Source organism: Serinus canaria, chromosome 1, assembly GCF_022539315.1.
Source record: "Serinus canaria isolate serCan28SL12 chromosome 1, serCan2020, whole genome shotgun sequence".
NCBI lineage: Eukaryota > Metazoa > Chordata > Aves > Passeriformes > Fringillidae > Serinus > Serinus canaria.
In genome coordinates, this window is record NC_066313.1 from 52944429 (window position 1) to 52971613 (window position 27185).

The 27185-nt window shown below is 38.9% G+C and overlaps 2 protein-coding genes across 4 annotated transcripts in view; one reads left to right on the plus strand and one right to left on the minus strand.

Moving 5' to 3' along the window:
* RCBTB2 (RCC1 and BTB domain containing protein 2) overlaps window positions 1-11956 on the plus strand; it is a 33912-nt gene extending 21956 nt beyond the window's left edge. For all 3 annotated transcript variants that reach the window (XM_030234494.2, XM_050970250.1, XM_030234495.2), the window contains exons 10-13: window positions 193-319; window positions 3247-3383; window positions 3992-4122; window positions 7403-11956. In XM_030234494.2, the coding sequence (XP_030090354.1) occupies window positions 193-319; window positions 3247-3383; window positions 3992-4122; window positions 7403-7543 (536 nt within the window). In that variant the 3' untranslated portion in view covers window positions 7544-11956. The remainder of the gene's footprint in view (window positions 1-192; window positions 320-3246; window positions 3384-3991; window positions 4123-7402) is intronic.
* Window positions 11957-12101: 145 nt separating this feature from the next.
* The window catches only part of RB1 (RB transcriptional corepressor 1), a 72232-nt gene continuing 57148 nt past the window's right edge, over window positions 12102-27185 (minus strand). Inside the window, exons 18-27 of the mRNA XM_050970235.1 lie at window positions 20156-20274; window positions 19612-19760; window positions 18792-18937; window positions 18110-18214; window positions 17024-17137; window positions 16773-16939; window positions 15856-15886; window positions 15389-15534; window positions 15090-15139; window positions 12102-14117 (exon numbers count right to left, since the gene is read on the minus strand). Coding sequence (XP_050826192.1) covers window positions 14044-14117; window positions 15090-15139; window positions 15389-15534; window positions 15856-15886; window positions 16773-16939; window positions 17024-17137; window positions 18110-18214; window positions 18792-18937; window positions 19612-19760; window positions 20156-20274 — 1101 coding nt within the window. The 3' untranslated portion in view covers window positions 12102-14043. The remainder of the gene's footprint in view (window positions 14118-15089; window positions 15140-15388; window positions 15535-15855; window positions 15887-16772; window positions 16940-17023; window positions 17138-18109; window positions 18215-18791; window positions 18938-19611; window positions 19761-20155; window positions 20275-27185) is intronic.

Sequence of the window (27185 nt, forward strand, 5' to 3'; positions counted from 1 at the left end):
CTGGAAAGGACTGAAGAAAGCTGTCCTTTCTTTGCTTTTCTGGCCCAGACAGAACACATAGGCTGCTGGGGGGTTTTACTAGCTTTAGGAGATGTATTTATTTAGAGTGGTAATTGCTGACAGATACCCAGAATGTTATGGTGGGAGATATTTGTATTACTTTTTACTTTATATGTCTCCTCTTAATTCTAGAGCCTGATGACCACCTAACAGTAGCCCAGTCACTAAAGAAGGAATTTGACAACCCTGAAACTGCAGACCTGAAGTTCCTAGTGGATGGAAAATACATTCATGTTCATAAAGTTCTTCTTAAAATTAGGTAAGAAACAAACAGTATAAATTGTATAAACTAAACTGTGCAGTGTAGTCCACTGTGCTGAGTCATCACTGCAAAAAAATTCTTGACTTATTCTTACAAATTCCCTTTTCTCTGAGTCAGAGACTCATCTGCTGTTCTTCACTGTTACTGTCTTTGTAATTATCAAGCATGTTGCTCTGCTACCTGCCTACACTTTGCTGCATCTGACATTTATTCTCCTTTGTGCTCCTAAATGGCCTTGACCTTGATTTCCAATAACCTTTTGCTGCCAAGGAAAAGGCTCACTTCCTTCTGCTGTCTTGTCAGTAGTTAGAATCAGTTTTTTCCTCCTTTATATGCTTGGCTTCCTCCACCAGAATGATTTGAGGGGGTTGTGTTTATTCTTGGCACTCTGTCCTTCCACAGGACCCTTCAGTTGTTTCAGCAACTTCTGTAGGTGCTATCCAGATATCTTTTTCCCCCTGTTATGACAGATTTCTTGTTCTATGTGTTTTAAACATTCTTACCAGTAAGTTTGACTTTTAAGCTGGCTTTTTTTTTCTGTTTTTACAACTTTTTGCAACTTATGACCAAGTTATCTCACCATTTATGGTGAAATTTTACATAAGCAGATCTACAGAATGATCTCATTGTTAGTAACATGCAGAGAGATTAATTTGTTACTGCTAATGTGGTTTCTCCTGTGATGTTCTAGAGACACTGCTTTAGATCTCTTCTGCCTTGCCAACCGCTTCTGCTTCATCCTCCTCATTGTTATAATGGTTTTCTCTTTGCTATTTTTTTCTCAAAATGCTTGGCTATCTCACTCAGCTTATCACCACTTTCATCTTCCTACTTTTGCTCCTGAGTCCTGTTAGTGATTTATGGTATATTACTGTGTGAAATTAAAATTCCCTGTTAATTCTTGCCTGTCCTTGTTTTGTTGGTTCTTTTTTTCTGCTCTCCTCTTCCTACTCTGATTACCTGTTTTACTTTTGTCTTCCCTTTACTGATTTCATTCCTTGTTCATTACATTCATGCCTGTAGTCCATCCTCTTCATTTGGAATGCCATGTGTTCTCCATCAAATACCACACCAAATCTTGTGTATGCCCAAAATGTTCCTGAGGTTTGTTTTCCTGATAATCAGCCTATATATAGCTTTCCTGTATTTCCTTTTTCTTGCTCTATTTTTCTCAGATTATGTGGCATTCTGTGAAGGAAATGTCTAATTCTAAAATGGATTTACATATATGGTGTTACCAAAATACTGTGAAGGAATAATAAAGCATAGGCATGGTCTGTAAAATTAATATTTTCTTTACTCTCATGGTGCACCTGGATCAAATTATGTGTAAAGGTGTTTTGCAACATTTGGCCTGGAGCACTGTCATGAAAGCAGTGCTGCCAAAAGTTCCTTTTTATTGTTTAGTCATTTCTTTACTGCTTATGAGGACTTCTTTCCCTCTTGTTCCATTCCTGTTCCTGAGCTGGATCCCGTTGGTGGTGGTTACTGCTGGCAGTGGTGGAGGAATGTCAGGGAGCAGGCGGCTCAGCGGGAGCAGCCCAAGGCCAGCGCTGCCTGCAGGAGCAGGGACATCCCAGGAGAGAGACACTCCCAAGGATCAGTCACTCCAAGATACTTTGCAGGCTGGAGGATGTGTGCTAACCAATTTTTATTTCCATTTGAGTAATTTTTCAGGGGTCAGTGTGTACCACCTTCTCTCTGACTTTTGTGTGGTGCCATTAGGGCACAGACCATTCCCAAGGTCTGATCCATGCTGGGTGGATAGCATGGTCACCACTACTTAACATGGGGCTCTGGGAAGCAAAACAATGAGGTTTTGTCTGCTTCTCCCAGTGCCAGAATGTGGTAAAAGATGTGGCAGAAGCTAGATAATGACTTTATTTCTTTATGAATTTGACAAGAGGTTCCATTATTTTATTAAAAGCCCCAAAATACTAAGATAAAAAAATTCTTTCTTAAATGAGTAAAATGTGAAGAACTTAAGTCATTAGTTAAATAATTATTTTTCGTTTGGATTTAAGTGATACTGTCTTTAAGTTGTAGTTTTGTCTCAGAGACATTAAAAGGAAACCATCTTACTTTTTACAGGAAAGTTTGAGTAAAAGAAGAGAAAATTCAGATGTGGGAGAGTTACAAATTAGTGTAGTACAAAGAAGTATGATTAAATTGTGGTTGTTGTAGGAGAAGTTATCAGAAGTGGAGATGTTCATTTTTATAAAAAAAAAAATTGAAAAAAATGTGCATGTTAGGATGCTTTTTAGGGAACAGTAAGTTACAGTGCATTGTAAATTACTGTGAACTGGAAGATGCAAATTACAGCTACCAAAGGCAGTGCCTTGTCCTTGTTTGTATCTGTCACAAAACTATTCAGACTTATAAGGAAAAGATGATGAAAGAACTGAGTGAGAGTGTCTTCACTTTCAGTAATTTAATCCTTGATTGTAATGATCAATGCTGAATTGTGTATGGACTCTGACACTGGAATAAATGATACCTAAAATCATTAATAATTTCCCTCTTGATTAGGAAATGCTGGAGAAATCAGGGTCAAATCTCAGAAATGTCTAAGTTAATTGTAACCTTTATGTGCTACAAGACAGGTAATAAAACTGATTGCAAATGTATAATGTATTTTAAAAAATGACACTAAGACCAGATGGATAATTATTGTAGATATTGTAAGTAGAAATGGAGCCCGTCATAAAATATTGACAACAGAAATAAAATTCTGAATTATATATATCAGGCTTGTAAAGCTTAAAGAAATGAACATGTTCAAATCCAGAAATAATGTAGCTAAAGATTCTGCTTTTGTATTTAGTCTCTAGGGCTGACTTTTTTTTTTTTTACCAACTTCTTGCTGCAGCTCATCTTTCAAGCTTAACTCTTTGCTGTGTACAATCTCTGTTCATGTTTTGCAGGTGTGAACATTTTCGCTCCGTACTCAATAATGATGATGAAATTATAGAAATGAGTGAATTTTCTTACCCTGTTTACCGAGCCTTCCTGGAATATCTGTATACAGACAACATTAGGCTCCCTCCTGAAGATGCTATAGGTATTTGCCATAAATGCAAATTACTCCAGATTATTGGTTTTGAAAAGTTCAATCTGTTTGTCATTACAGAGTAAGGAGAGCAGGGCTTGTTGATTTTAGTTTCTTCAGCACTTTAATCTTGAATTTTGCAGGTGTCAGGAAGAAAAGATGCAGTAGCAGGAAACATGCTCAAGGAGAATTAGTGGTGGGCATGCAATGAGATCAAAGGTGAAAAGTTTTCAGAAAGAACATATTGTTGCTCTTATTAAGAACTTTCTTTTATTTAGAAAGGCACTAATGCCATCCTGAAAGTTTACTTGTTTGAGTAGCTGTAGTGATTTTTGATCCTGAACGAAAAGGGAGCTCTTCCCTGCATGAATTTAAGAGGATGTAAGTCAGTAAATGATGTCCAGAGTGAGAGCTAGAGAACAGAACACTTCCATAGTAATAAAATGGTTCCTTTTTTGATAGGTCTGTAGGGGACCTTAAAAACGCACACATCATCTAGGGAAAAAAACCAGAGCAAGTCTTTGATTAATTCAGCCTGAAACAAAAGGGTGATTGATTAATTTGAAAAGACACTAATACATTTTGCACCAGAATAGTTAAAGCTGTATAAATTTTCACAGGGCTGCTAGATTTGGCAACACTATATAGAGAAAACAGGCTGAAAAAGCTTTGCCAGCAAACGATCAAACAAGGCATCTGTGAAGAGAATGCCATTGCTCTCCTTTCTGCCGCTGTCAAGTATGAAGCTCAGGTAAGAACTTCTCCTCAGGTAAGCAGTTGTGTTCTGAGAAATGAAGCTGCCTAATGTAAACATGACTGTATTAACTGATGAGGCATGATTACTGTAATTTCCCTTTCTGACTTAACTAATGTTTTTCCCCCCTTTTTAAGCTGTTAAATAAAAATTTTAAAACTCCCAGTTTAGTGTTCTCTTCCTGCCCTTTTGGCTTGTCCCTGTGAGTCAGGGTTTTTAATCTGCTTCCTTCCTTGTCATGTGGCACTGCAGGGCTTGGCATACACATTTCTCACTGCCATTTACATCTCTGCCTTTGGATTTTGTCCTTTCACTTCCTGAGCTCTCCACCTGATCATTTTGTCTGCCAGTGTCTGGTACCATTATTCTGGTGCTGACTTTTACAGGCAGTGGGAGAAGTCAGCTGTAAAGTCCCTGCATATTTACACTTGTGCTTTTATAAAAAAAAAAAATCCACTTTTGCAATACTGTTTACAATGAATTGTGCTGACATACAGCAAATTACCTATTGTTAATACTCCCCCCATATCCTGTCGTCTGCTCTGCCCTTGGCTCTGGAATGAGTCACTAGCACTCAGCCTGTTACCCGTGCTTTTTTGGTAAAGAAATATTTTCAAAGGTATTTTCCTTTTCTCATCTTCCTAGTGCTGTGATGATTGTGGAAATAACTGTGTGGTGGGTTTTATTATTCAAAATGTCTGCTTATGTATTTCATGTATAGGGTACATTGTTATAAATACCTTTCAGGGATGGGAGGCAAGTAGAAGAGACTGAAACAAACAATGAATTGAAAATGCTGCAGTAGTCAGTGCTGTATGGAGACAGGAAAATACAGAAGACGAATTTGTATAGGAGTTGCAAAGAGGAGACTGGAAGTCAGTGAGTTCTGTGCATTGAAAGAGGATAACAAGAGATCAGTAGATAGTAAGAGTGCCAGCTGCCAATTACAAGGCATTTGTAACCCAGGTATCAGAAACAGAGGGTGTGGATGGCTGGGTCAAAAAGGACTTGTGCTGTCAGTGTGCTGTGCTGCTATGAGCCCAGCATGGCAGGGAAAGCTCTACAGGAAGGCATGACCCAATGGTTTGGTTCTCTTAACAGCAGATTTTTCATTAAAACATTATTCTTTAGTTTCTCCTCTTACAAGCTTTTCAAAATTTTTTAACATCTTCAAAGCAGGAATATTTTTGGTTGGTCTGTATCTGGTGAAGTAAAGTTAAAGAGTAGTTAAAGATATGTTTAGGTGTGTTGTGAAGTAGTAAAACTAGCCTGAACAAAGTACTGGAGTTTGTAAGGCCTGAGACACAATAAAAGGGATTGGCTGCATAACTAAATACATGTTATCCTCCTCTTCCTTCTATGATTCAGCGCTTTGCTCTTTCAAAACATGTAACAGTTTAACACAATTGTCAGATGAGGAACTGGTTCACTTGCCCTGGCTGCAGCATGTGCCAAACTCAGGAGTGCTTTTTTTCCCTCCTCCCTACACCCACAGCTCAGAAAGAGGTGGAAGTGCAGCAAAGATTTCTTGATCAGAGACATAGGGATGACCTCTGTCTAAGGAATCAGGGAATAAATCAGGATCTTGTAGTGTACTACATTAATATAGTAACTCCTGGTTTGAGAACCATGTGCATTGTGTCAGGACCTCAGTAGAAAACTGCCAAAAGAAGGATTATGAAAGAGGCCTCATGTTTTGAAAGCTTGAAAAGATAGATTTCCATTTTTTTGTCATTAAATGTGAACACTGCAAGTGAAAGATTATAGTGATGTGTGACATGCCATTCACATTGCAAATTCAATGAAGACTAACTTGACTACTGTATACATCTGTTAGGATTTAAGATGTATGAAAATATTTTTTCCTGTCCTCAGAAAATACAAGGAGTTTCTGCTACAAGTTATTCTAAAGCATATTGCTAATACACACTGTAGCAAAGTTTAGACTAATCATCTTCTGTTAAACAAATTAAAAGGACAGTATTTCTTAAAACTGCAAAATGAGTGACCAGGATTCTCTATAATCTATGATCTTATACCAGCGTCAGAAAAATGAGCTGCTGATAGTTTTAGCTAGCATAAAAGCTCACACATTGACTGTAAAGCAGCTCAGGTTCTAACAGTACCATTTCAGAAGTCTGCTGGAGCTTAAGGTGTCACCATCTTTGATTGTCTACATTTTTTATTTCCTCTGTTTTTTTGCTTCTTCTATTCTCATTCTTTTCTACTTTCCCAGTAGCTGTTGATGAGAGATACTTGCTATACCATATTTCTTCTTTAAGGATATTTTGTGCTTCAGTTTATGCTTTAGTTACATCTTGAATGATGGAATCTAAGGAAAAGTTTTCGAAAGGATATGCACAGGTAGTCTGCTGAGTGTTTTGCTACTCTTAATCCTAGGCTGCAATGTTTGTGTAGTTAACATAGAATCAAATTGGCATGGGTTACTCTTTTTGCTGTAACCCTTGAAGAGTTTTATAGTTTATGGATTAATTCTGACTTCTTTGCTTCTGGCTCCAGCTCTGGCTGCAGAAGGTAAATAATTTTTCTTCACAGCAAGTTGTTGCATAGGAGCCAACTAAAGGAGACTGAGCCAGTGCATGGAGAGAAGGATTGCCACTGTTGTGAGGAGTTTGAGTGGGAAGAAATTGCTGCATGCAATCCTGGTTGTTTGGCTTGATGGCTTGTACCCATCCTGTGCTGACCTGCTGAGCATCCTCTTACAGTGAGACCAGGACAAGACAGAACCTTTTGTGCTATCTGGGAATCCCATCAGACAGAGGGATTCAATTCTAGGTTTGCCATGGAAGACACGTGTATCCCAACATGCAGTTTGTGTTCAGCATCATCCCCTTTTCCATCATACTCTGCTCTTAGTAGATAGCAGATCTATTTTTCACAGGACATTCACTACTCACTGCAGTGCAGGGAGGACAAGAAATGAGTTATTGATGCTCTAGTTCTGTTTGGGGCAATTTGATGGTTTCACCTGTTGGTAACTTTTCTAATGAATGTGTAGTAAATTCTAGTAAATGTGATGGAGTTCTAGAGCTGATTTAGGTGGCTACTCCTGTTTTCTCAAAGTGGGTTTATTGAATAGTTTGTATGAAAAAATTTCATCCTATCATTTGTGATCTCATCTAAAGGATAGGAAAAGGGATTGATAAAGGACACAATCTGGTATATTCTCTGCTAATTAAATGACAGATTTGAAACAAAATAATGTTAATAATTTTATCAGTCATTCATAATATAAATTACTGAAATTTGTTCCTAGGACTTGGAAGAATTTTGCTTCAGATTTTGCATAAACCATTTGACTGTTGTTACACAAACTCAAGGCTTTGCAGACATGGACCATGACCTCCTGAAAAACTTCATTAGCAAAGCCAGCAGAGTGGGAGCATTCCGAAATTGAGCTCTGACTACTACCAAGCTGAAGAGCACGTCCTCTTCCCTTCTGGAAATACTTTTCCTTTGGAGAACTCCTCCGTGGTCAGAATGTGCAATGGTTTGGAAAGTCTCAGTGTCCATCAGCTTAGGGAGTGTGTAGAAGTCCACTAACATGTAGGCTTTGTTGTGAGGATGGCTACAGTGTAGGTGTGTGGTGACTGTTCATTGCCAATAGCCAACAGAATTTAACACAAAAATCTAATGCAGTAACTACCCTTTAACACCCCAAGTCAAGCAAACTAAGCTTGTCATTATCTAGTCTGTCTAATTTTTAATTTTTTTTTTAAACAGTCTGTTTGGATTTTATGGGACAGTGACCTCTTTGCTGCTAAAACTTTCATATGCTGTATTTTTTGTGTTAAAACTCAGTTAATATGCCATAATGAGCTTCTTTTTATAATCCAGTGGAGATACAAACTTTTCTGGTCATATGGTAAAGTACTGTAAGTCCTTTAGGATGAGAGGCTTTCTGGTTTGTAGGAGGGTATGTCTCACTTGTTGTTTATTTGGAGTTAATTTGTGAGGAGCTTCAGCAGGATATTACAGTTTTGAGTTCCCAGCACTTGTCTCATTGTTTAGCCAGAATGAAGAGGGTCTCCCTTGCCATTACACCAGGCATGTCCCTGGCACCCCAATGGAAGCACTCACCAAGTTTGTCTGGGATGTGAATTGTCATGCTGTGAGTTTTACTACTAAGAAAACCACCTAATTACAAACCCAAACAAGCTTTCTTCAAGTTCTGCTTGAGGCTTATTTATTCCTGTTTTACTATCTCTCCTCAGACAGATCAACTTCAGAAAAATGGAGAAAAAGGTGGTTTTGAAGTGTTAGCTTCAAATTGATTGAATTTTAAGAGTGAACTGACACTATATTTGAAATGGTGATAAAGGTATCTTGTCCAAATAGGGCATTTCAGATTCTCCTGTGGTCAGAGCTGTGAGGTGACCACTCCACTTTCCTTTCAGGGCTGTTCAGAAGAGAGGAGATGCCCTCTGGCCATGCCCCTCTCCCACCACTGATCATCAGTGGCTAAGGTAGAGTAGATGCTTCGTTCCTAACTGGCTGAAGGGAATATTAAGGTGAAAAACCCACCCAGTGCTGCCCAGAGAGAGGTTTGCCCTATTACACAAGATGTGGAGCTTATGGAGCATTTACTTGAATTTTCTAACAGGTAACTGTGAATTAACCCTGAGAATTTCAGATTTTGACTGAGTGAAGTGACTTCAAGTGCCTTTTGCAGTATTTTACAAATGGGGAAGACAAAAAGCTGGATGACCAGGCTCAGTACACGAATATAATTATGTAAGTAGTCCTGCAGCCTTCCTGCAGGTCTCCGCTCTGCCACAGCATCCTTCAATGATGTTTTCTAATCCTCAGATGTGGTTCCTAAGAACCTAAATTATCACATCTTCATGTCTAAGGTGGAATTAGCTGTTCTTTACTATATTGGAAGCTCATTTCTCAAACAATCCTGTTCTTTGAGGAAGAGTAGGAGGAAAAAGTGGAAGAGGAGTAGTGAGTAGTACTCCCTTCACCCCAGGCCCCGTGTGTGTGAATGGAAAGGTGAAGCACACAGGTAGCAGAATTTACTTAGGAAGGGGGTGATGAGCAAGTATTTTTGAAAATGCTGTGGTAAATATTTAATTGTGTTTGAGACATTTGCCTCAGACCCTCACTAGATATATATTGGATTATCTACTGCTAACAAGCACATTCTGCCACCCCCTCTGTGATGAGTATGACTTCCTCCAGCAGCGTTAAGTCTGTTCTTAGCAGCTGTGTCAGTATTTTGTATTCAAACAGAAGTGGTCAAAGCCTTTCCAATACATAATGCAGATTCATCAAAAACACAGCTTTGCTGGGGGAGGAGATCAGTTTTGTTAAGTTTGTTTTGAGAAGTACTTGACACCAGCACACAGACAGAGGTTACTGCAGACAGTGAGATAGAGTCACCATAGGGCTGTACCCTGTGTGCTGTAACCCAGCACTGATCATACCAGTGTGGGCATTCCATGTAAGCCAAGGCTGCAGATCCCTGGGTAGGCCTGAGGTGCCAGATTCACCTGCCAGCACTTCCTTCAGGGTAGCAGTGCATGGAACGAGGGTGTACGACCACATCCCAGCCTTGGGGCAGCAGCTGGCACCAGCCCCTGTCCTGCCCACCCCCATGGCCTCACACTGGCACACATCCAGTCTGACTGGGAAATGGAACCAGCTGGGAAACCCCAGCCCTGCTGCTGGCTTGGCAGTGGTCACTCCAGCTTTCCTAAGGTGTGGATTATGAAAGGTCTCTCCACAAGTTTCTGTTGTTTTACTCAGAAGAATCAAACAAAAAACTATATGTGTGAAATGATGGGGTTTTTTTTTTTTTTTTGACTCAACATCTGATCAGAAAACTTGCCTTGCTCTCTGGGGACACTACTGCATGGAATGATAGCACTGGAGAGAGGCACCACTCTCCTCTGTTAGCTCAAGTTCATAACAAAGGAGTTGAACAGAGATTGCAGCTGAAATGGCATGCTGCTTGGAACAAGACATTTTTGATTTAATAGAACAAAGTGTCATTTTTTTCCCAATTTACTTCCTTTCCAGCCAACCATACACATTAAAGCCTACTTGCAATTGCAGAATAATTGACAAAGACTGTAATATTGAGTAAAAGCATCTCTGGACTGAATGAGGGTGATTCTAAAGGTCCAATGTGTCAGCGTTGGCTTTTATTTTCTATCATCTGACCTGGATGTGATAGTGTTACATTCATAGAAACATTTATTTATTTACTTTTAAAATTTTCTTTGCATGTGTTCAAAGAAAAACCACCCTTACTGGCTTAGGTGGTTAAATGTGGGTGCATGGATGTAAATATTCCTTGAAACCCAACCATGGGACATCTCAGAAGAAATTAGGGATGTGTTTTACTGTGGTGAGATAGACTGCAACAGCCTTTTGTTTGTTTATCTTGCAGGTTAAATACTTTATTAAGTATTGTTCTGTTTTAGGATAGCACAGAAAAAAGGTATTTCATAAAGAAGTGAAAATTTGGTCATGCAGAAAGTGTGTCTGGGGTTTAAATAAAAAACAATGTTCTGCTTTCCAGAAAGAAGTCTGAAAAAAAAAATTTCAGGGGGAGGATCATTTGAAGGTTCTCCTAAGTTATTGAAGCTAAAAGCCAGCACTGCCTTGTCATCTAGTATCCACCTGTAGAGTTCTGTTACAATGCTTGGTAACTATGTAAACTGCTGTTTTTATCTGATCTGAACACTTTCCATGGACTTTCCTTGTAAAACTAAGCATTTATTTGCCCCAGAGAGGCAGGATTCATTGGCCACCACCCAATGATGCAGAAAGTTTACAGCCTGATTTTACATAAATGATTTTTTTGTTCTATATAAGCTTACCTGGTTTAATAAACCATTAATAAAAATGCCATAATATTTAAAACAGTTTGAATGGGACTTTTTTCCTTTCTTTTCAGTAAAAATGAAGAAAGTTTGATGCTTGTGGACTGAATTGACTGTATGTGGGGAGGGAAGTAAAGCAGATAATATTTCACAGAGGTACCTTGAAAGCTATTTGTGCTCTTAGGAAATCACTGTCACCAGATGATAAGACATATGTAAGCTGGAGAATTTCTTCAAGAAATTCCTTCAAAAGAATTTCTTTCTTTAAAAGAAATCAATGCCCTGCTGACTTAATAAACTGTGATTAATCAAATGGTCCTCAGAACACCAATCATTGTTTCTTAAGCAAATGTATATTACGACAAGCTTGTTACATTTAAAATATTTTAAATATTATAGCTTATACTGTGTGCTGGTATCACACAGTCATGATCTTCTCCAGCTGCTTCACATTTGACACAGGTGTCTTCCTGCAGCCACTCCAGTACCTGAAAATGTGCATTTGCACATTCCCTGTGGCTGTTCTGGTAGCTGTGAGAAAGCTGCTGTTTAATACAGCCCCTCTGCCCAAGCACTGCCTCAACACAAAATGCTTCACTTGCAAGTCCAAAGGCAGGGAAAAGAAATAAGCTCCTATGACATGTAAGAATAAACAGCATTTGGAAACAGTGGACAGCAGGAAGAGATTAAGGTATAAAACATCAAATGAAGAGGCTGGGAAGCTCATCCACCTTCTCATGGCTGCAGAGCCAGACTGATAGATTCCATTCCTTTCTGTCCAATGGACAGAAATGGGCCTTTAAAGGATACAATTTACCTGACCTCATCTTACACCCAGGGCTTCTTCAGCTTTCTACAGAAATTGATGCTTGGTGTTAAGCACCTAAAATGGCCATCACATTTTGTGCCCAGCTTCTGCTGTGATTCCAAATTTTCTTTTTTCCTGGAACAGTTTCAATATTCCAGGCCATTTATAGTACAGCAAGGTCTCACTCTAAGAAAAGTGCTGTCAAACAGGGTAAGATTTCCATATCTAATAAAAAGCCATTAGTTTCAGTATGTATTTATTTGGATAGGTACCACAGGAAATCACCTAATATAAGAAAAATCACTGACTGTAAATCCTTTAAAAGCTATTTTATTTATCTTGAAAGGCAAGAAACTGATTAGTTGTATAAAATAATATTGTACATTTGATGTAAAGCCTTCAGTCTGTTTGACCAAAAAAAAAAAAGTACATTGTCACAGTAAAGAAAGAATGAATCTGTTTAGATACTGGACTCTGTATCATCCCTCTAGCCAAAGGACAGCTAACACAGCTTACAGTCAGTGCACCCCAATGTTAACATAAATCCTGTCTGTAAAACTGCAAAAAGTGAGAAAATAAACATAAGGTACTCTGGAAAGTTCTGTACATTTTTCAGTAAGGAAGTTGAAGCCATACTGAGTCTAAAACACTCCTCAATATTATTTTTAAATTAATTTACAGTTTTTGCTGCTCATAGAATTTTTAGTAGTTCTAGGGTTAGCTTTGAATCATCACAAGAACTGGATCTTTAAAACACTTCCTACTCTAAGTACTCTAGGATCAGCTAAACAATCTGTAAATAAGCTCCCTGGAAGACATTGGTTTAAAACGTCTGTGTCATTAATAGCATTCTTTTTTACTGTGCCTCTTCTTAACTTAAGAAGCTACAAAAGCTAAAATTCATAAAAGTGGGTAATTTTAAAGCAGGACAATTGATTTGCTTATATTTTAATCCACTGGAAACAAAACATGTGCTTCTGTTAATTGGCTATTTTAACAAAACTTTCTTGTTCCAAGAAAAGTTCCAGTATCTGAATCGGTAACTTACAAATACAAAATATGAAAAAAGTATTGGATGGTTTTGTTTGGCTTTTTTTGCTAGTTGCAACCATTCACAAGTTGCCCAATTAACTGCCTTTTCAGTAAAGGCAGATGGATTTTCCCAACGTGGGTGCACCACGTTCAGGTTTTTGCAGATGCTGCAGTAAGGCCGACGGGGGATGCCCTGTGCTTTTAGAGACCAGGCTGCTCTTACCTGGAACCCAACTGGAGACACTCAGCTTCCAGCTGCTTCTCAAGCTCTTTGGCTTGGCTACAATTAGGTGAAAATTTGAAGAAATCAAGAAAATACTGCATCATTAAATTTTTGACATCTTGTGTGTACTAGGTATGGTTTAGGTTGGTTGGTTTTTGGGGTGTTTTTTTGGGTTTTTGTTTTGTTTTGTTTTTTCTTGTAATACTTGAGATTTCCCAAGATAAGAAAAGGCACATTAATTACTCTGCATATGGGAAGAAACTTCAGCTTCTAGGAAGTTTCAATATGGGATTCTGGGATGAATCTCTATGGGATTCATACTCCATGAAATTCAAACTGAGGGACAGTGTAACTGCCTTCCAAAACAACACTGGGGTGGGAGCTGGGGAAGCAAAACTACAAAATGCCAAGTGTTGGTTTCAGTAGTAAGGCTATAAAATGAGTTCACTTTGAATTCAGGTTGTACTCCTGAGGTGAGGCCCCTTCTCTGCAAGGCCCCCAGCTGCTGTCCCATTTAACTTAATGGGAATTGGATGTGCTAATTATGAACAGAGACAGGAAATCTTTGCAGTAATTGGCCCACCATTTTCAAAATTTGCAAGTAATGAAAATCTAATAATCAAATCTAAGAAACAAAATTAGTGCATTTCAAATCATTCTAGCTAACATTTAATCTTTAGACATAAAAAAAAAAATCAATCCAACAAGACTGAACTGGCTTAAATCAGTAATGCTGCAACAGGAAATTCAGACACTTTCCAAGACTTTTTAAAAATCCTCAAAAAATATATAAATTAAATTCAGTGGCTTACATTGTATATATGCTACATCATAAGGCAAAGTATAATGGAAAACATTTAACAATTTAAAAAGTACAAATGTTTTCAGCTAGCAGTTTGGAATAGAAAGCAACTTAAAAAAGCAACTCTATTAATGAAGGCTGTAAAACAAAAACAATCTTAAGAGGGCTGGCAGTGCAGCCCCTGGTCCTGAGAAGAATCTCACTTTTCTTCACTGGCTGAGGTATCATTTCCATCATTCAGCTTCTGCTTTTGCATTCTTGTTCGAGTGGATGCTACAAGAAAACCCAACAAAGAAAAAGAATGAAACAGTTCTTCATAATTACTTTGGACTATTGGAAAAATTTGTAATGACACAAGGAATAGAAGTACATTATTCTATTGTAAACAAGCTGAATCCCTCATTATAGGATGGACACCTAATTTTGCACTGTTTCAACCATTCTCGCTCAATCTTACAGAACTTATGAAATTGCTTCCACCTGTTCACTCCAGTTCTCATTGTCTGTCCCCTCATTGTGTCCATTTCCATCCTTCAGGTGGGCAGATGGCCTGTGTCACATCAGGAATCTCACCAGGCAGAAGCTGCAGGCTGAGCAGTGCCCAGATCCCAGAGACAGCCTGCCCAGGAATGCCTTTTCCCCTGAGTGGCACACACCAACACCACCGGACACGAGACAGAGCTCTCCTTCTTAAACCCTGCCATAAATCAGCACTGAAACATTTTCCCTTCCTTAAAATAGAGGTGCTTGGATCCACACTCATACCTATCTTGATGAGCAATGTAAGAGTTTTTAATGGGCAAATCTGCTCAGCTGCAGAGCTCAGATTGTCAGAGAGTGAGAAACTGGCCAGGCCAAGTGTGCTCCTTCTCACAAGTGGAAAATACAACTCAGACGTGGGGGTGGGGTTGTTTTGCTTTTTGTGAGCTAGATTTGAATTTCTTTTCAAAACAGAAAAGTGATGCCATAACATCTGAAAGAAATGCTGACCCACAGTAGAAGAAAAAACACTCTCAGACATTTCCCTATAAAAGCAAAGCAACAAAAACCCTACATATGGTTTTCCTGTGTACATAAATTTCCATTTTGTAATCTGCATTTTCAAGATTATATGCAGGAAGTACAAAAGCTAAGCAAATTACCCAAATCACATTGGTGTTGAACAATGTTCTCATCCGAGTGGGCCCAAGGTCTCTTATCCAAGGCACTCAGTGCTCTACAGATTATGAGAAAAGCAATACTCACTCATTTCTGCAAGCTTTTGTTGGAACTTGGACTCCTGGGGTAGGTGTTTGCTACAGAAAGAAAGCATAAGGTTAAGTTAATAAAAATAACTTTTTACCTTCATTACCTAAACTTTAAATCATGGGAGTTGCTTTTTGACATCAAAGCATGTAACTGAGGAGTTTCATACTTCCATCTCTCATTTGATTCAGCTGCTAAGGCTCACTAACACAAGACAGGGTATCAGGAAGAAGTTAGAATGAAGACCCTGAGACCCCAGTATATGCAAGACCTCTGAAAAGCCCAGGGCAATCTCTCACCTTCCATCTGCCTCGTCTGTCCCCTCTATATCGAAGCGCAGCCTCTTCAGTGGCTTCGGGGCAGCAGCTCCCACTTCTGCACTGCGCTTCAGCTGGCCCTCACTGTTGCACAACATCTGGTTTATTTTTTGAAACTTTTCAGAAGTCTGAAGTGACAAGAAAATAGGGAAAGAATTGCCAATAAATCCTGAAACCACTCCAACTTTCCAGATTATCTAAAAAAATTAGAAGTTCTTAAAACTCTGGAGTTTTAAGAACCCTTATCTTGTGCCAAAGCAACTAAAATAAAATGCAACACATTTTGAAGGTCAAGTCTAGATATTTGAAAGGAGTTAACAGGACTTCCCTATAATTACTATATTAAATCAGGTAGACTCATTGGCCTGCTCTAGAGATGTGAGCAGGCTACCCCATTCCTCCAAAAGTACGTGCATTTAAGACCAGACATCAAAGAAGTTAAAACTCACCCCAAATGATTCTCCAATGGACACCAGAATTCTGCCAAATGAAGAAGAGAAGTTTAAGCTCCATTTAACTTGGACAGAAGCATCAACTCATTTGCACAGGTTAGCACAAGGCATTAACAAGGTCTCTTCCTCTCTCTCTCTGTGTTAACAGTGCAAATCCATACTGTGTTTTACTGTGTTGAGACATTTCTCTTTGAGCCACTGAATGTTCAATCACCAAAAGAACTAAATCACACAGACAGACATGAAATTGTGGCTTGAAAGAATCAGACGCCCCCATAGTCTGTCCTGTATCAGCAAGAAGAAAACCTTCCGTGCTGGGTACCCAGACAATCATCCTCTCATCTCTACCTTCAGGTGTCTGCTAATCAAAATCATGCAGGACTTCAACCTGAAATACACAATAACATTTAAACTTTTGTGCACAGTAGGACTGACTTGATCCTAGTCTGAAAAGCCACTGGAAACTGGTATGTTTACTGTCATCCTCATCTATTAAGAACCAGTAACCAACAGTTTCAAATGTTCTGTTCAGCCAGCTAAACAAACATTTTGATGCAAAAAAGTATTTTCTCTTTAAAGAAGCTGACAAAGCTCATCTGTGTTTTTCAGCAGTGTGATGCAGGGTCAAAGCCAACAACATTTATAGCAACTAGGTCAGGAAACTCTTCTTTGGTGGGTGGGGGGGTAAAAAAAGAAAAAAAAGAGGAAAAAACCAACAAAAAACCGCCTTGAGCACAAAAGAAAAGCAATGAATGACAAATAAAGATTCCAAATACAGGAAAAAAATTATTAATCAGAAATTATATGATAGCCACAGACTACTGACAAGCTAGACTGCAGTTTTTCAATTTGCTTCCACTAAAATCCCCCAAAGACCTTAAATTTAGTCCAAAAAATGCTTGTCAACACCGTACCTAGACCTTGGAGTCATCTTTGTGGGTGACTGAAACCCATCAGAGAATTTGTATGGGCTCTTCAGAGGTGAGATGTAGATGTTATTGCCAGCAGGGACACGCCGAGGAGAGTTGGAGAACTGGTAAGGACTGCGAGGAATGTGAGGGATTGGTGACAGAGTGGGAGGCTGTAAAAATAATAAAATAATCATAAACCTTTATTGCCTATATATTTCTAGTCTATTGAATAATGAACAGAGCTAATGGCTTACCCTGCTGGAAGCATACTGCAAAATGTTTGTTTTCAGCTTCTGCATAAACACTAAGTTGTAAAAGACTATGATGGAGTCATATTGTTCTTCTCGGATAAGAACACGTTTGAAAGTCTGCAGAGAGTGAGAAAATCATACACAGATTAAAAAAAAAATAAAAGGAATGAAAATTTTACATGTGACAAACTCATAAAGTCACTCAAAGTCTGAGTTAGATTAAGAGCTAGGATGGCACATGAGTTGTGTGCAAGCCATTGTAACTTCTCTAAACTGTTGGGATTTTTCCAAATGTGTTTGAACACCAGAACAAGCACCTACTTCATTAACTGGCACAGCCCCTTGGTGTGAACACAGTTCTAACATTTTCCAAATTTAAGAATGATTTGCTTTCACACACATGTGTCAAAAAGTCTAGACTACTGTGCATGCCTTGGAAGACCAAAAAACTCATTACTGACCTGATGGGGATAAAATAGTTCTATAGGCTTGGAGACAGAAGTCTGGAGCTTAGCCAAGATCCACAAATACACTATGAGAAATTCTGCTACTGAGAGGATGCTACAGTTCCATTAACTGGTGAGGGTTTTTCTATAGATTTCATTACTATGCTGTGCAAAACTTTCAGTACATTGAAGTTCCTGTGAAGGAAGGAACTTCTTCATGTTAGAATTAAGCCTGCAACTTTAATACATACACAGCTGTTTGATATATAGCCATACATCTCTATTTGCTATCAAACCATGTTTCTGTTGAAAGCTTCTGTAGAAAGCAATCTGCTTCTCTTCCCTTAATGCTCCAAGGAAGTCAGACAACTCATAAAGAAACTTGTGTTACTTTTGAAAATCTTATTAGCTCTGGACATAAATTTTTCATCTAGACTCCAAATACAGTCATAAACAATTGTTACGTATTTTTCAATAGATGGAATGAAATTTGTTTTCTGAGGAGAGTTACCAAACTATTTATGCAAGATGTTTAAGAGATATTTAGTATTAGAGTCAGTTTTCTCCCCCACAAAATGGAGATGCAGTGAAGCAGAAGTTTTCTGGTTTTTTATGGAGGAGTAACTTTTAAGAACTTCCATACCTCTTGATTTGTGTTGCAAAGCTCCTTGTATGCTGAAACTATAATTTTAAATCGAAGATCTACATTCTTTACTTTGCATATGCCATACATGGAACACATCATGATCTATTAAAGAAAAAAGACAACTGAAAATTAATTCAGCTTCTTCATTTCAAGTTAAGAAATAACTTTCTTTTACTGATTTTGCTCTATAAACTAGCAGACAAATCAACTTAAAAAGAACTTCTAGAACATAAGTTAACATAATGCTATGTTAAGTTAACTTATGCTAAGTTAACATAATGCTATGACCAATTTCTATGTGACAAACAACTAATTGGAGCTTCTCAAACTCTTACCATATGATGTAATTTTAGGGCAGAATAACAGAAGAATTTAATCAGTCACACATGCTGACTTCACAAAGAAATTCACTATATTTTTACCCAAATTATTAGAAATTGTGGTTTGTCTGTTATTTTGATAAAGGCTCAAAATGGTATTTGAAGGTGCCATATCAAGTAATTGCCAGTGCTTAAAAAACTGAGATGACAGACTTCAGCCTAAACTAAGGCCTCCTTTCAGTGATCAATAGATTAATAAGAACCTCAGAGTAAAATTTCTTATGGCTAAGAAGATACAAAGAACATTTTGTTCAGAAGAGTCTTTTTAACTTTTTAAAACTTTTTTTTGTCCATATTACCTGGTCCAAGTGCCTGTCTCTCATTAGCTCATACTCATTTTGCAGTGTGTGCTGGAAGAGGGTCCAGATCAAGGGCTCCAGGTCAGGATGGTCAGAGAGAAGGTGAAGGAACAGGGTATGGAGTCGACGATAGGCCAGTAGATACACTTCAGAAACAAAGAAAAATAAACTGAAATTGTTGTAACAGGAGTATTCAGAATGAAAGGAATGTAATGAAGGAAGGACAGCATTGTACTGCTCACTGACTCCAAAGGAAAAAACTACCAGACACCAAGTGAAGGTCATAGAAGCCAGCCTCAAAATAAATGGAAAAGGTTTTCATACAAGAGACAGTGGACAACATGGGAAGGCCCCTCCAAACACCACTGCACATTTATGTCTATGTCAATTCCAACAAGCACCTGGAACATGAATCTGCTGAGAGTTACTAAGCAGACACAGCAGAAAAGGTTCAGCAAACCCCCCAAGTGGGATAAAGATCAAGCCTGGGAAAGCACCAGCCATGTCTGCCCAGTTGTCCAGCTTCACATGACATCTCTTTATAGTCACTGGTGGGAAAAGGCTGCTACCACAGCAGAACCCTCCATCTGAGCCCATATGGACATTCTTGCAGCCAGGACAGGGAAGTTTTCAATTCTAACTCGCAGAGTGCACACAGGGACCACCTGCTGGCACCATTTTGCCCTTTCTTCCAGAGGTTTGCCCGGTGTTCACTATGGATTCTACAACAAACTTTTCAGAAATGCTGAGTGCCAAAACCCAAAAAGGATAAAGAGCAAGAGACAGCTTTGCAAAGTCAGCACATGCAGGAGGAACAAACCTTTCTTGTAGAACAGAGAGAGGGAGGTAGATTTCTGCGGTTTCTGCGGTGTTTGGGGGGTCGCAGCAGGTGGAACATCTGGAGGGGAAGTAGCACTTAGAGGGGGTCCAGATGCCTTCTTCTTAGGAGATTTCACAGGAGAAAGATAGCTGAAGGGTCAACATATATTAAGCATTTAACATCACAGGATGAAGAAATTTCATTATTCAATTCTGTATGAACAATACTTGCAGGAACTCTTCCCTTTTCCCCATTAGAAGAAATAAATTTCTATTGTGACCTGTTATCCCCAACAGCTGATACAGGGACTTGTTTATTCCTAGGCAAGTAATGTTACAGCTTACAACTGCATATTTGATAGGGCTGGGGAAAAATATTTCAACATTTTATTTAACTTTCAATGTATATTAAATATCTGCAAATACACTGGTTTAACAAAACTTAAGTACCAAGCCTAAGAAGTAAGAAAACAGAATACAGCTGGATTTGAATATTAAAGGTAATATCAATTTCACATTTCCCTAGACCTCAGGCATTCACTTACAGGTCTGCAGCAGTGTGGTTATGCTGGAAAGGTGCATTGGGAGTAGAAGTGGGTTCAGGCTGATCAGCTTGGCCTTCTCGCTCTTTTGACTGCTTGATAAGATCAAACAGAGGCGATCCCTAGAAAAATGACAGGAATCCTGCATCACACTAAGAACAGACAACAACTCTGCATGAATTTAGTTCCTTCTCTAAACCCAACCACCAAAATGTGAACCTCAACAGAAGGTTAAAGCTTTGAAGTACTTCAGAACACTCATACTTTGCAAGATGAATTTTAACCATTTAACTTTGAGTTATTAAATACATCAGTGCTTTTTTTCCTGCTTCCACAGCAGTCCATTAGATATAGGCTAACTGCAGATCTGAGACATTTGTATTAGTTGTATTCTAGAGTCCCTTACTACTTCTTAATAGAACCATTTCTGAAAAGAAGAGTAATGAATACAAGAAAACACACAAAAGGTCACATTTCAAAAAACACAGAACAATACAAACAAAAAATCCTCCCAACCACCCCAAAAAATCCAAAACCAAACCAACCAACCAACCAACACCCAAAAAACCCCACCAAAAAACAGCTGAAGGAAACCTCAGCCCATTGGGGACTGAAAGTTACTGCTGTACCTAGTGTCAATCCATTTTTGCTTCAACATCTACCCAATATGTTAAATTTAACAATATATAATAAATAAATATTATATAAACCACAGTCACTTAACTGCACTGGGGACTATTTAGTATCTGCAGTATCACATTCCAGAGCCACCCCTGAAAATAGTTAAAGTGACTCTGGATACAGTAAGCCTCTGCCTTCATGGCCCAAAAACTCTAATTTTGATTTGAAGCTAACTACCAATACTTTAACCAAGTCCTCTGGAATACATCACAAACTAAGAGCTCAAGGTAGGAGGTGAGAGTGTAGGAGCAGAGAGAATGTAAGTGGAATGGAGGAGGTTCTGGCTGAAACCACATCAGCCCTTCTGCTGATGTTAGTAATAAACAGCAGTCCTGCAGAAACAAAGTCTCAGCCTGCTTGCGTGTCACACACAATAGAATTATGCTGAGACAGTAAGACGACATGGGAAAGTATTTTGACACCATATTTATAAATAAATTTGAAAGCACAGGGTTGATGGCTGCTGTTTATTTTCTTTAAACAGGAGACTGATCCTTGAGTACAATGTTGCCTCTCACCAGTGCAGCATCAGAACTCCTGAAGCAACAGAGGAACATTTGGGTAGCAAATATGGGCCTTCTGGAGAGTGAGAGGCAGGGGAAGCAGCGTCCATAAAACTCAGGATTAAGTGGGCAAAACCAGGAATGCAGCATTTTCCTCAAAAGATCTTCCCAAACGACAGCAGTAACATCTGCTGGCTCATTGCTCTGTACACAATGCACTGTCTGATGGTTCCTGGTCTGTTTGATCTTCCAAATGCACATTTTAGGTATTCAAATGCACTGGCACAGATGAGAAATCTATAGCTATAAACAGGAGCACAGCATGCATGTAAAGCATGCAGCATCACCTGGCTAAGGCAATAAGAAATAGCCTAGTAAAATTAGACTGCATTTACTAGAATTAATCTAGCATTAAGACATTCCTTATTTAGACTTATTCCTAAAAAAAAAACCCACATTTTTTAAAGTGCATCAAATAGAAATTCAGAGTAACAAGATGAGAGTGATGAGATCTACAATTTTTCACACTGCAATTTTTAAATTATGATTTGGCAATATTGGAGCTGTTTCATCCATAGCAGAAAAAACCATCAGTTAGTGATTCATAACCACATAGTTGTTTCTCCATCATTTCTCAACCAGTTCAGCTCTTGGGCTGGTTTGCATAATTTTCCCCTCCATTTAGGAGTGCACGCACTTCTCACTTGTGTCTCTCAGTGCTGCCCTTGCTGGAAACACAGGCACATGACCTCCATTTCTCATTCTTCTGGCCACTTGGCCTCTTCCTTTTTTATTATTCCCACCAGCACTTCACTTTGCTCTGAGGAACCCAAATTTCTTTCCCAGAGCAATCATTGCTCAGATATCTTGACTAAGAGTGAACCCTGCTTCATTCACATCACATTTTAGTGATTAATGACTGGAAAAGTATTATTTTTAATGAAGGAGGAAAAGGGGTTGATGAAAGGGAATGAGAAGTCTAGAAAGAGAAGCAAAAGCTACTATTCTTGAGTTAGCACTTGAGACCAGCAGTTCCAGGTCCTCTCTCAGCCCTGCTCCAATTTTGCTCACATTATTCTGAGTGTGATTCCACTAGATAAGGTATGGGGACACAGAAGTTTGCTATGCACAGAGGGATCTGCCTGTTTCTGCATCATTTCCACTCCTCTTCTACCTGCCAGCCTCAGCAACCAGACAACCTCCACATAAATCAACTAAACCATCAGAAAGCTGACAGAGAAAGCAAACCCAGATTTAAGTCTGCTCTGGAGAGAATAACAGAGCCAGAACAAGCACTAAGAACAGACAGGGAAGCCACACCACGAAGGCTGGGAGCAGAGCAGAACACAAAGTACAAGATGCTGTGCATTTACTGACAACAACCTATTCCACAACCTGATTAGCATGTGGAATTTTATCTGACAAGAATGTAGAGAACTGACTGCTGCTTTCCATCAGTTATATGGGCTACCTTCAGCAAGAGGATATTTTGGTGTAGAAACATCTACCCATACAGCCCAGACAGCAAGATGCAGTGAGTCCGACAACTCTTTTGGTTCCCACAAATATTAATTGATGCTGTGGTTAAAAAGGCAAGACAAAGAGGGTGCTGCAACCCACCTGGCCCCAGCAGTGCAGAGTTCCCAGCACCAGCAATGGCAGGGTGTGAGAAAGCCCCATTCAATGTATGTCCCTGGGCAAACCACAGCCTTGTCACCTGCGCTGACAGCACAAACTTGTCAGCCCTGCAGCTGCATGAGCAGAAATAGGTTATGTAGCTTTCAGACCTGCTGACATTTAAAGCAGGTGTTTTGCTGATCACCATTTCCACCTTCCTCTCAGACTTCAGTGCAGCCCCCTCTGCTCTTTCCCCAGGGACCCCCACACTCTCACAGGTACCTTTCCAAGTGCATGGCCATGTAGTTGGAGAAGTAGGTGCTGCACTGATAAGACTGATGCCTCACAAAACCTTTGTGTGCCACAATGCAGAAGCACAAAGAGAGGGGTTTGCTCAAGTGCAACTATCCCCATGCTGTAAAACTGATGCATTTAATTCCAGCCGTATCTCCTTTCTTTATACTTGAACACGAAAAATGCTTCTATTCCGTGAATTCAAAGTGCATTCTGCAGCTTGCAGGGTGTTTCCAGGCTTATCAGAGCAAATTTCACCTTCAGTCCACAATTTGGTATTCAAGACTCAAATGAGAGAAATACAACATCATTTACCAAGCAATTACCAGTCCTCTAAGTAATAATCACAAAAGAACTTTAACCCCCGGGTCCAGTTTAATTGAACAGGATTGTTTATCAGGAACTCGTTTCTAAAGCAATGTTATTCATGCTATCTTTTATAAATTTCATATTGCTTTTTAAAGCTTTTAAGCAGCACTTAAGGTGAACAGGTCACCTCCAATGCATTGCTTTAACATGAAAGGATATTTGCAATTTCTTACATTATTTTATCGCTGAGTAAATGATTAATGTTACTAGATGCAGCCACAGAATATATTTCAGTAATTAAGCCAATTGTTGATTTTCATTTGAGACTTCCCCTATGATGGCTACAGAAACCCCATTTTATTAGTGCAAAAAGTGAGAAAGCAAGAAATGAAGACTTAAAATTTCTCAGGGTCAAAAGGCTGCTGGAATTAGAATGAAGAATAAGGCTGAAATTTGACTCAGTTCCCTCTCAAAATACCCAGGCCTAACTAACTCTCCAAGGCTAAACTCTGTGCATTAAGTGGGGCTTTGTTAAGAGTGCTTTGCAGGATGCTTCCCTGCAGCAACACTTACATCACAAGCATCTGCAGTGATTTTTCCCCATCTGAAAGCTCCTTTTATGGAAAAAAACAGGCAGAATTTCTTATTTGCTACTCTTTTTTTGGCCACAGTTAAACTACAGGACACACAGGTGCTTCCCTATCTTTGTATATTGGCTTTATCCCAACTACATGTTTAATTGGACTTTGGTTTCCATGAAAAGATTTTAAAAAACCCTAAATCCTTATATATAGGGAAGAACCACCCTGGGATTGGGGTGTATCCATTGACCACAGAGGAAAAGCCCTGAGCAGCTTTACTCTAAACAGTGCTATTAGTAGTTCACTAATAAAAAAATCTGCTTTTGCCTTTGTTTTCTATATGCTTTATGTTTTTGTTCTTGGTAATATTTTCCTAATATATTTTCAGGCTTTAGTTATATGTTCACATTAAGTTTCAATGCAGTGTTTAGCATTTAACTTTGTATATATCTCAATGCCAAGGTCCCTCAGGTGCTGGGTTTGTTTTTTTTTTTTTTTTTTGCCTTGGGCTTTCTTTTTTTCTTTTGCTTGTTTTCAAATTATTAAACCAGTCAATACAACACATAATGTTAAGACATGTTCTTCTTCATAATGTCATAAAAGATGGCAGTGATTTTGTAAGGCAAAAGACCCAGTTTAGAACTGACAGCTTTGGAATGGAAGTGCAAGACTGGATCAGCACAAGCTATTTCCAACCCTCTTTCCCAAGGGAAAACTGCATGCCATGAAGCTGGCTTTTGTTTGCAACCGTGTTTTCAGAAGTTTCACGTGACAGTAAGTCATCAGAATTCTGAAATAATTCAGAGCTGCTAAAACAAAGTAGATGTGACAGTCTAAACTGAAATAGTATTGATCATGAAAAAAATCAACAAAATTAAGGACTGTGTCCTAATTTCACACAAGAGTTGTGTTATATAAATTATGTTCGCGCTGGGGCTTGTTTTTACAAAATTTATAAAGAAAAACATTAAAAACTACAGTGTTAATAGTTTAATTCATTTAAGAATACTGGTAGATGTGCTTTTAACACCATCCAGTGTGTGTATGTTTAACAAGTCCTATTCCTATCCCACTCATCTTGAGCACTTAAGAGTCATCCAGCTTTGTGAGGATCTCCTTTTATCTAGTGATAAAGGAGTTCAAATCTCCCCAGAGAAGGAAAGCCAGGCTGCCACAGCCTGAATATACATCTTACACTTCATTGCTCTAAATGATGCTGCAAATCCATTCTCCTCTCAGTTTTGCAATAATCCAGTCTTCCTCAGAAGTCTCTAAAAAGACCTGGCAAATCTTTTTGGAAATCAGACTTTATTTCAGAATAATCAATACCATATTTTTCAGCCCCTCTGCTCCTAAAATTACTCTTCACCTAATGAGCACCAATTAACCAATTCTCTATGATTTAGAGCATCTCTTAGCAAAGGTCCATGGGACCTACCTCATTCTACAAGAGCAATACAAAGCATCATGAAAACACCTTTCTAGCAATGCAGAAGGAATTATGTGAAAACACTTTTTAGCCATAAAGATGACCTTCTGTCAATACAGTGACTAAAACTATTGGTTATGTTCAAAAATATTACACAAACCAGTGATAATACTTGGCAAATAGGGAACTTCTGACACAGTTAGTGGTTTGTGGCTCTGCAACCAATCACCAGCTCAATACTGAAGGGGAAAAACAAACCCTGGTCATTAGGACTGCTCCTGTTTGCCAGGCCTGTGAGACTTTTAAAAATCACTTTGAAAGGAATTTTGAAAGACAGTCTACAAGCAGAACTATGCTTTTATACAACTGTTCTGTTTACACTGCTCAGGATGACCCTGGGCAGGCTGCTACTACAGGGTTTGGAGATCTTGCACCACTTCCTTCAGCAGTTTTCTGCTCAATTCACACAAGTGCTCATGCAGGTACACAAAGCACTACAAAATACAGCAATCCTTGTTTTTTTTGCTGAACATTATCCAAGAAAATATAATTTTAGGCTCATTTGCTACACTTTTTTTCCCCCAAAACAATTGCTATGAGCATCTTCCAGAGGGATCTGTGTACTGCACTGGCAGTGCTGCTGCAGAAACAATCTGTATCTGAAGTAATCAGCAAGGTTATTATCTAGCTCTCAGGGCAGCCAGGCTTCAGTATGACTAGTTCTTGGACAAATCTCAAGATTTCTGGGCAAGAGCCAGAGGTCTCAAGGACAACTGAATCAATACCAATTTCCCACCACGATCTGCACAGGAAGTTGTATGCAATAAACCAAAGCCCACCTGACGTGAACCACTTGACTGTTGGAAAGGACAATACATCAAGAAAACAAAATCTTGAGCTTGAAAATTTTTCCAACAGCTTTAAGATGTGAAAAAACTACAGGGTGTAATGATTATCAGCACAGGAAGTAGAGGAGAGATGCTTTAAGAGACCATTATGTTAATGAACATCAGGCAGTACCAGTAGCAGTTCTATAGTTATTTCTATGCAGGAAAAATTCTTACACTGGGGAACAAAATAGCACTCAAGCACTTACTTTCTTCAGAGGAACTTCTGAGTCACAAAATGCCTCTCTTGGTAAAGACAACTTATTTACACAATTACAATTGTAACAATCAAATTTCATAGTATTGCCTCACATTTTCTATCAGTTTCATTTACACAGTCCCAGTCCCCAGAAAAACAATTGAGAGCAGCTCTGGGAAATATTTTCACAAGTACAAGGGGAAACATGACAGTGAAGTGCCTCTGAGACTTTCGGTTCAAGCCCAAGATTCAGTTTCAAGTTTAGTGCTCTTTCCAATTTCTCATTAGCTGGACAAATTTAGGTACAGTGTCCCATAAGCAATTCTCTTAACCTAAAAGCAGTTAGCATGCCAAGAAACTTTGTAGACAGCAGTTTTTGAAAGAGCAGGAGAATATCTTTTAGCAGTGTCACCAAGGAGTCAACCAATTACAGACTGAGAAAAAGAAGATGTAACAGAGAACCTGCAGAGGATTTGACCAAGCTGCATGCACAGAAAGAGCAATTCCCCAGAAAAGTTAATACTTGGTAGGGG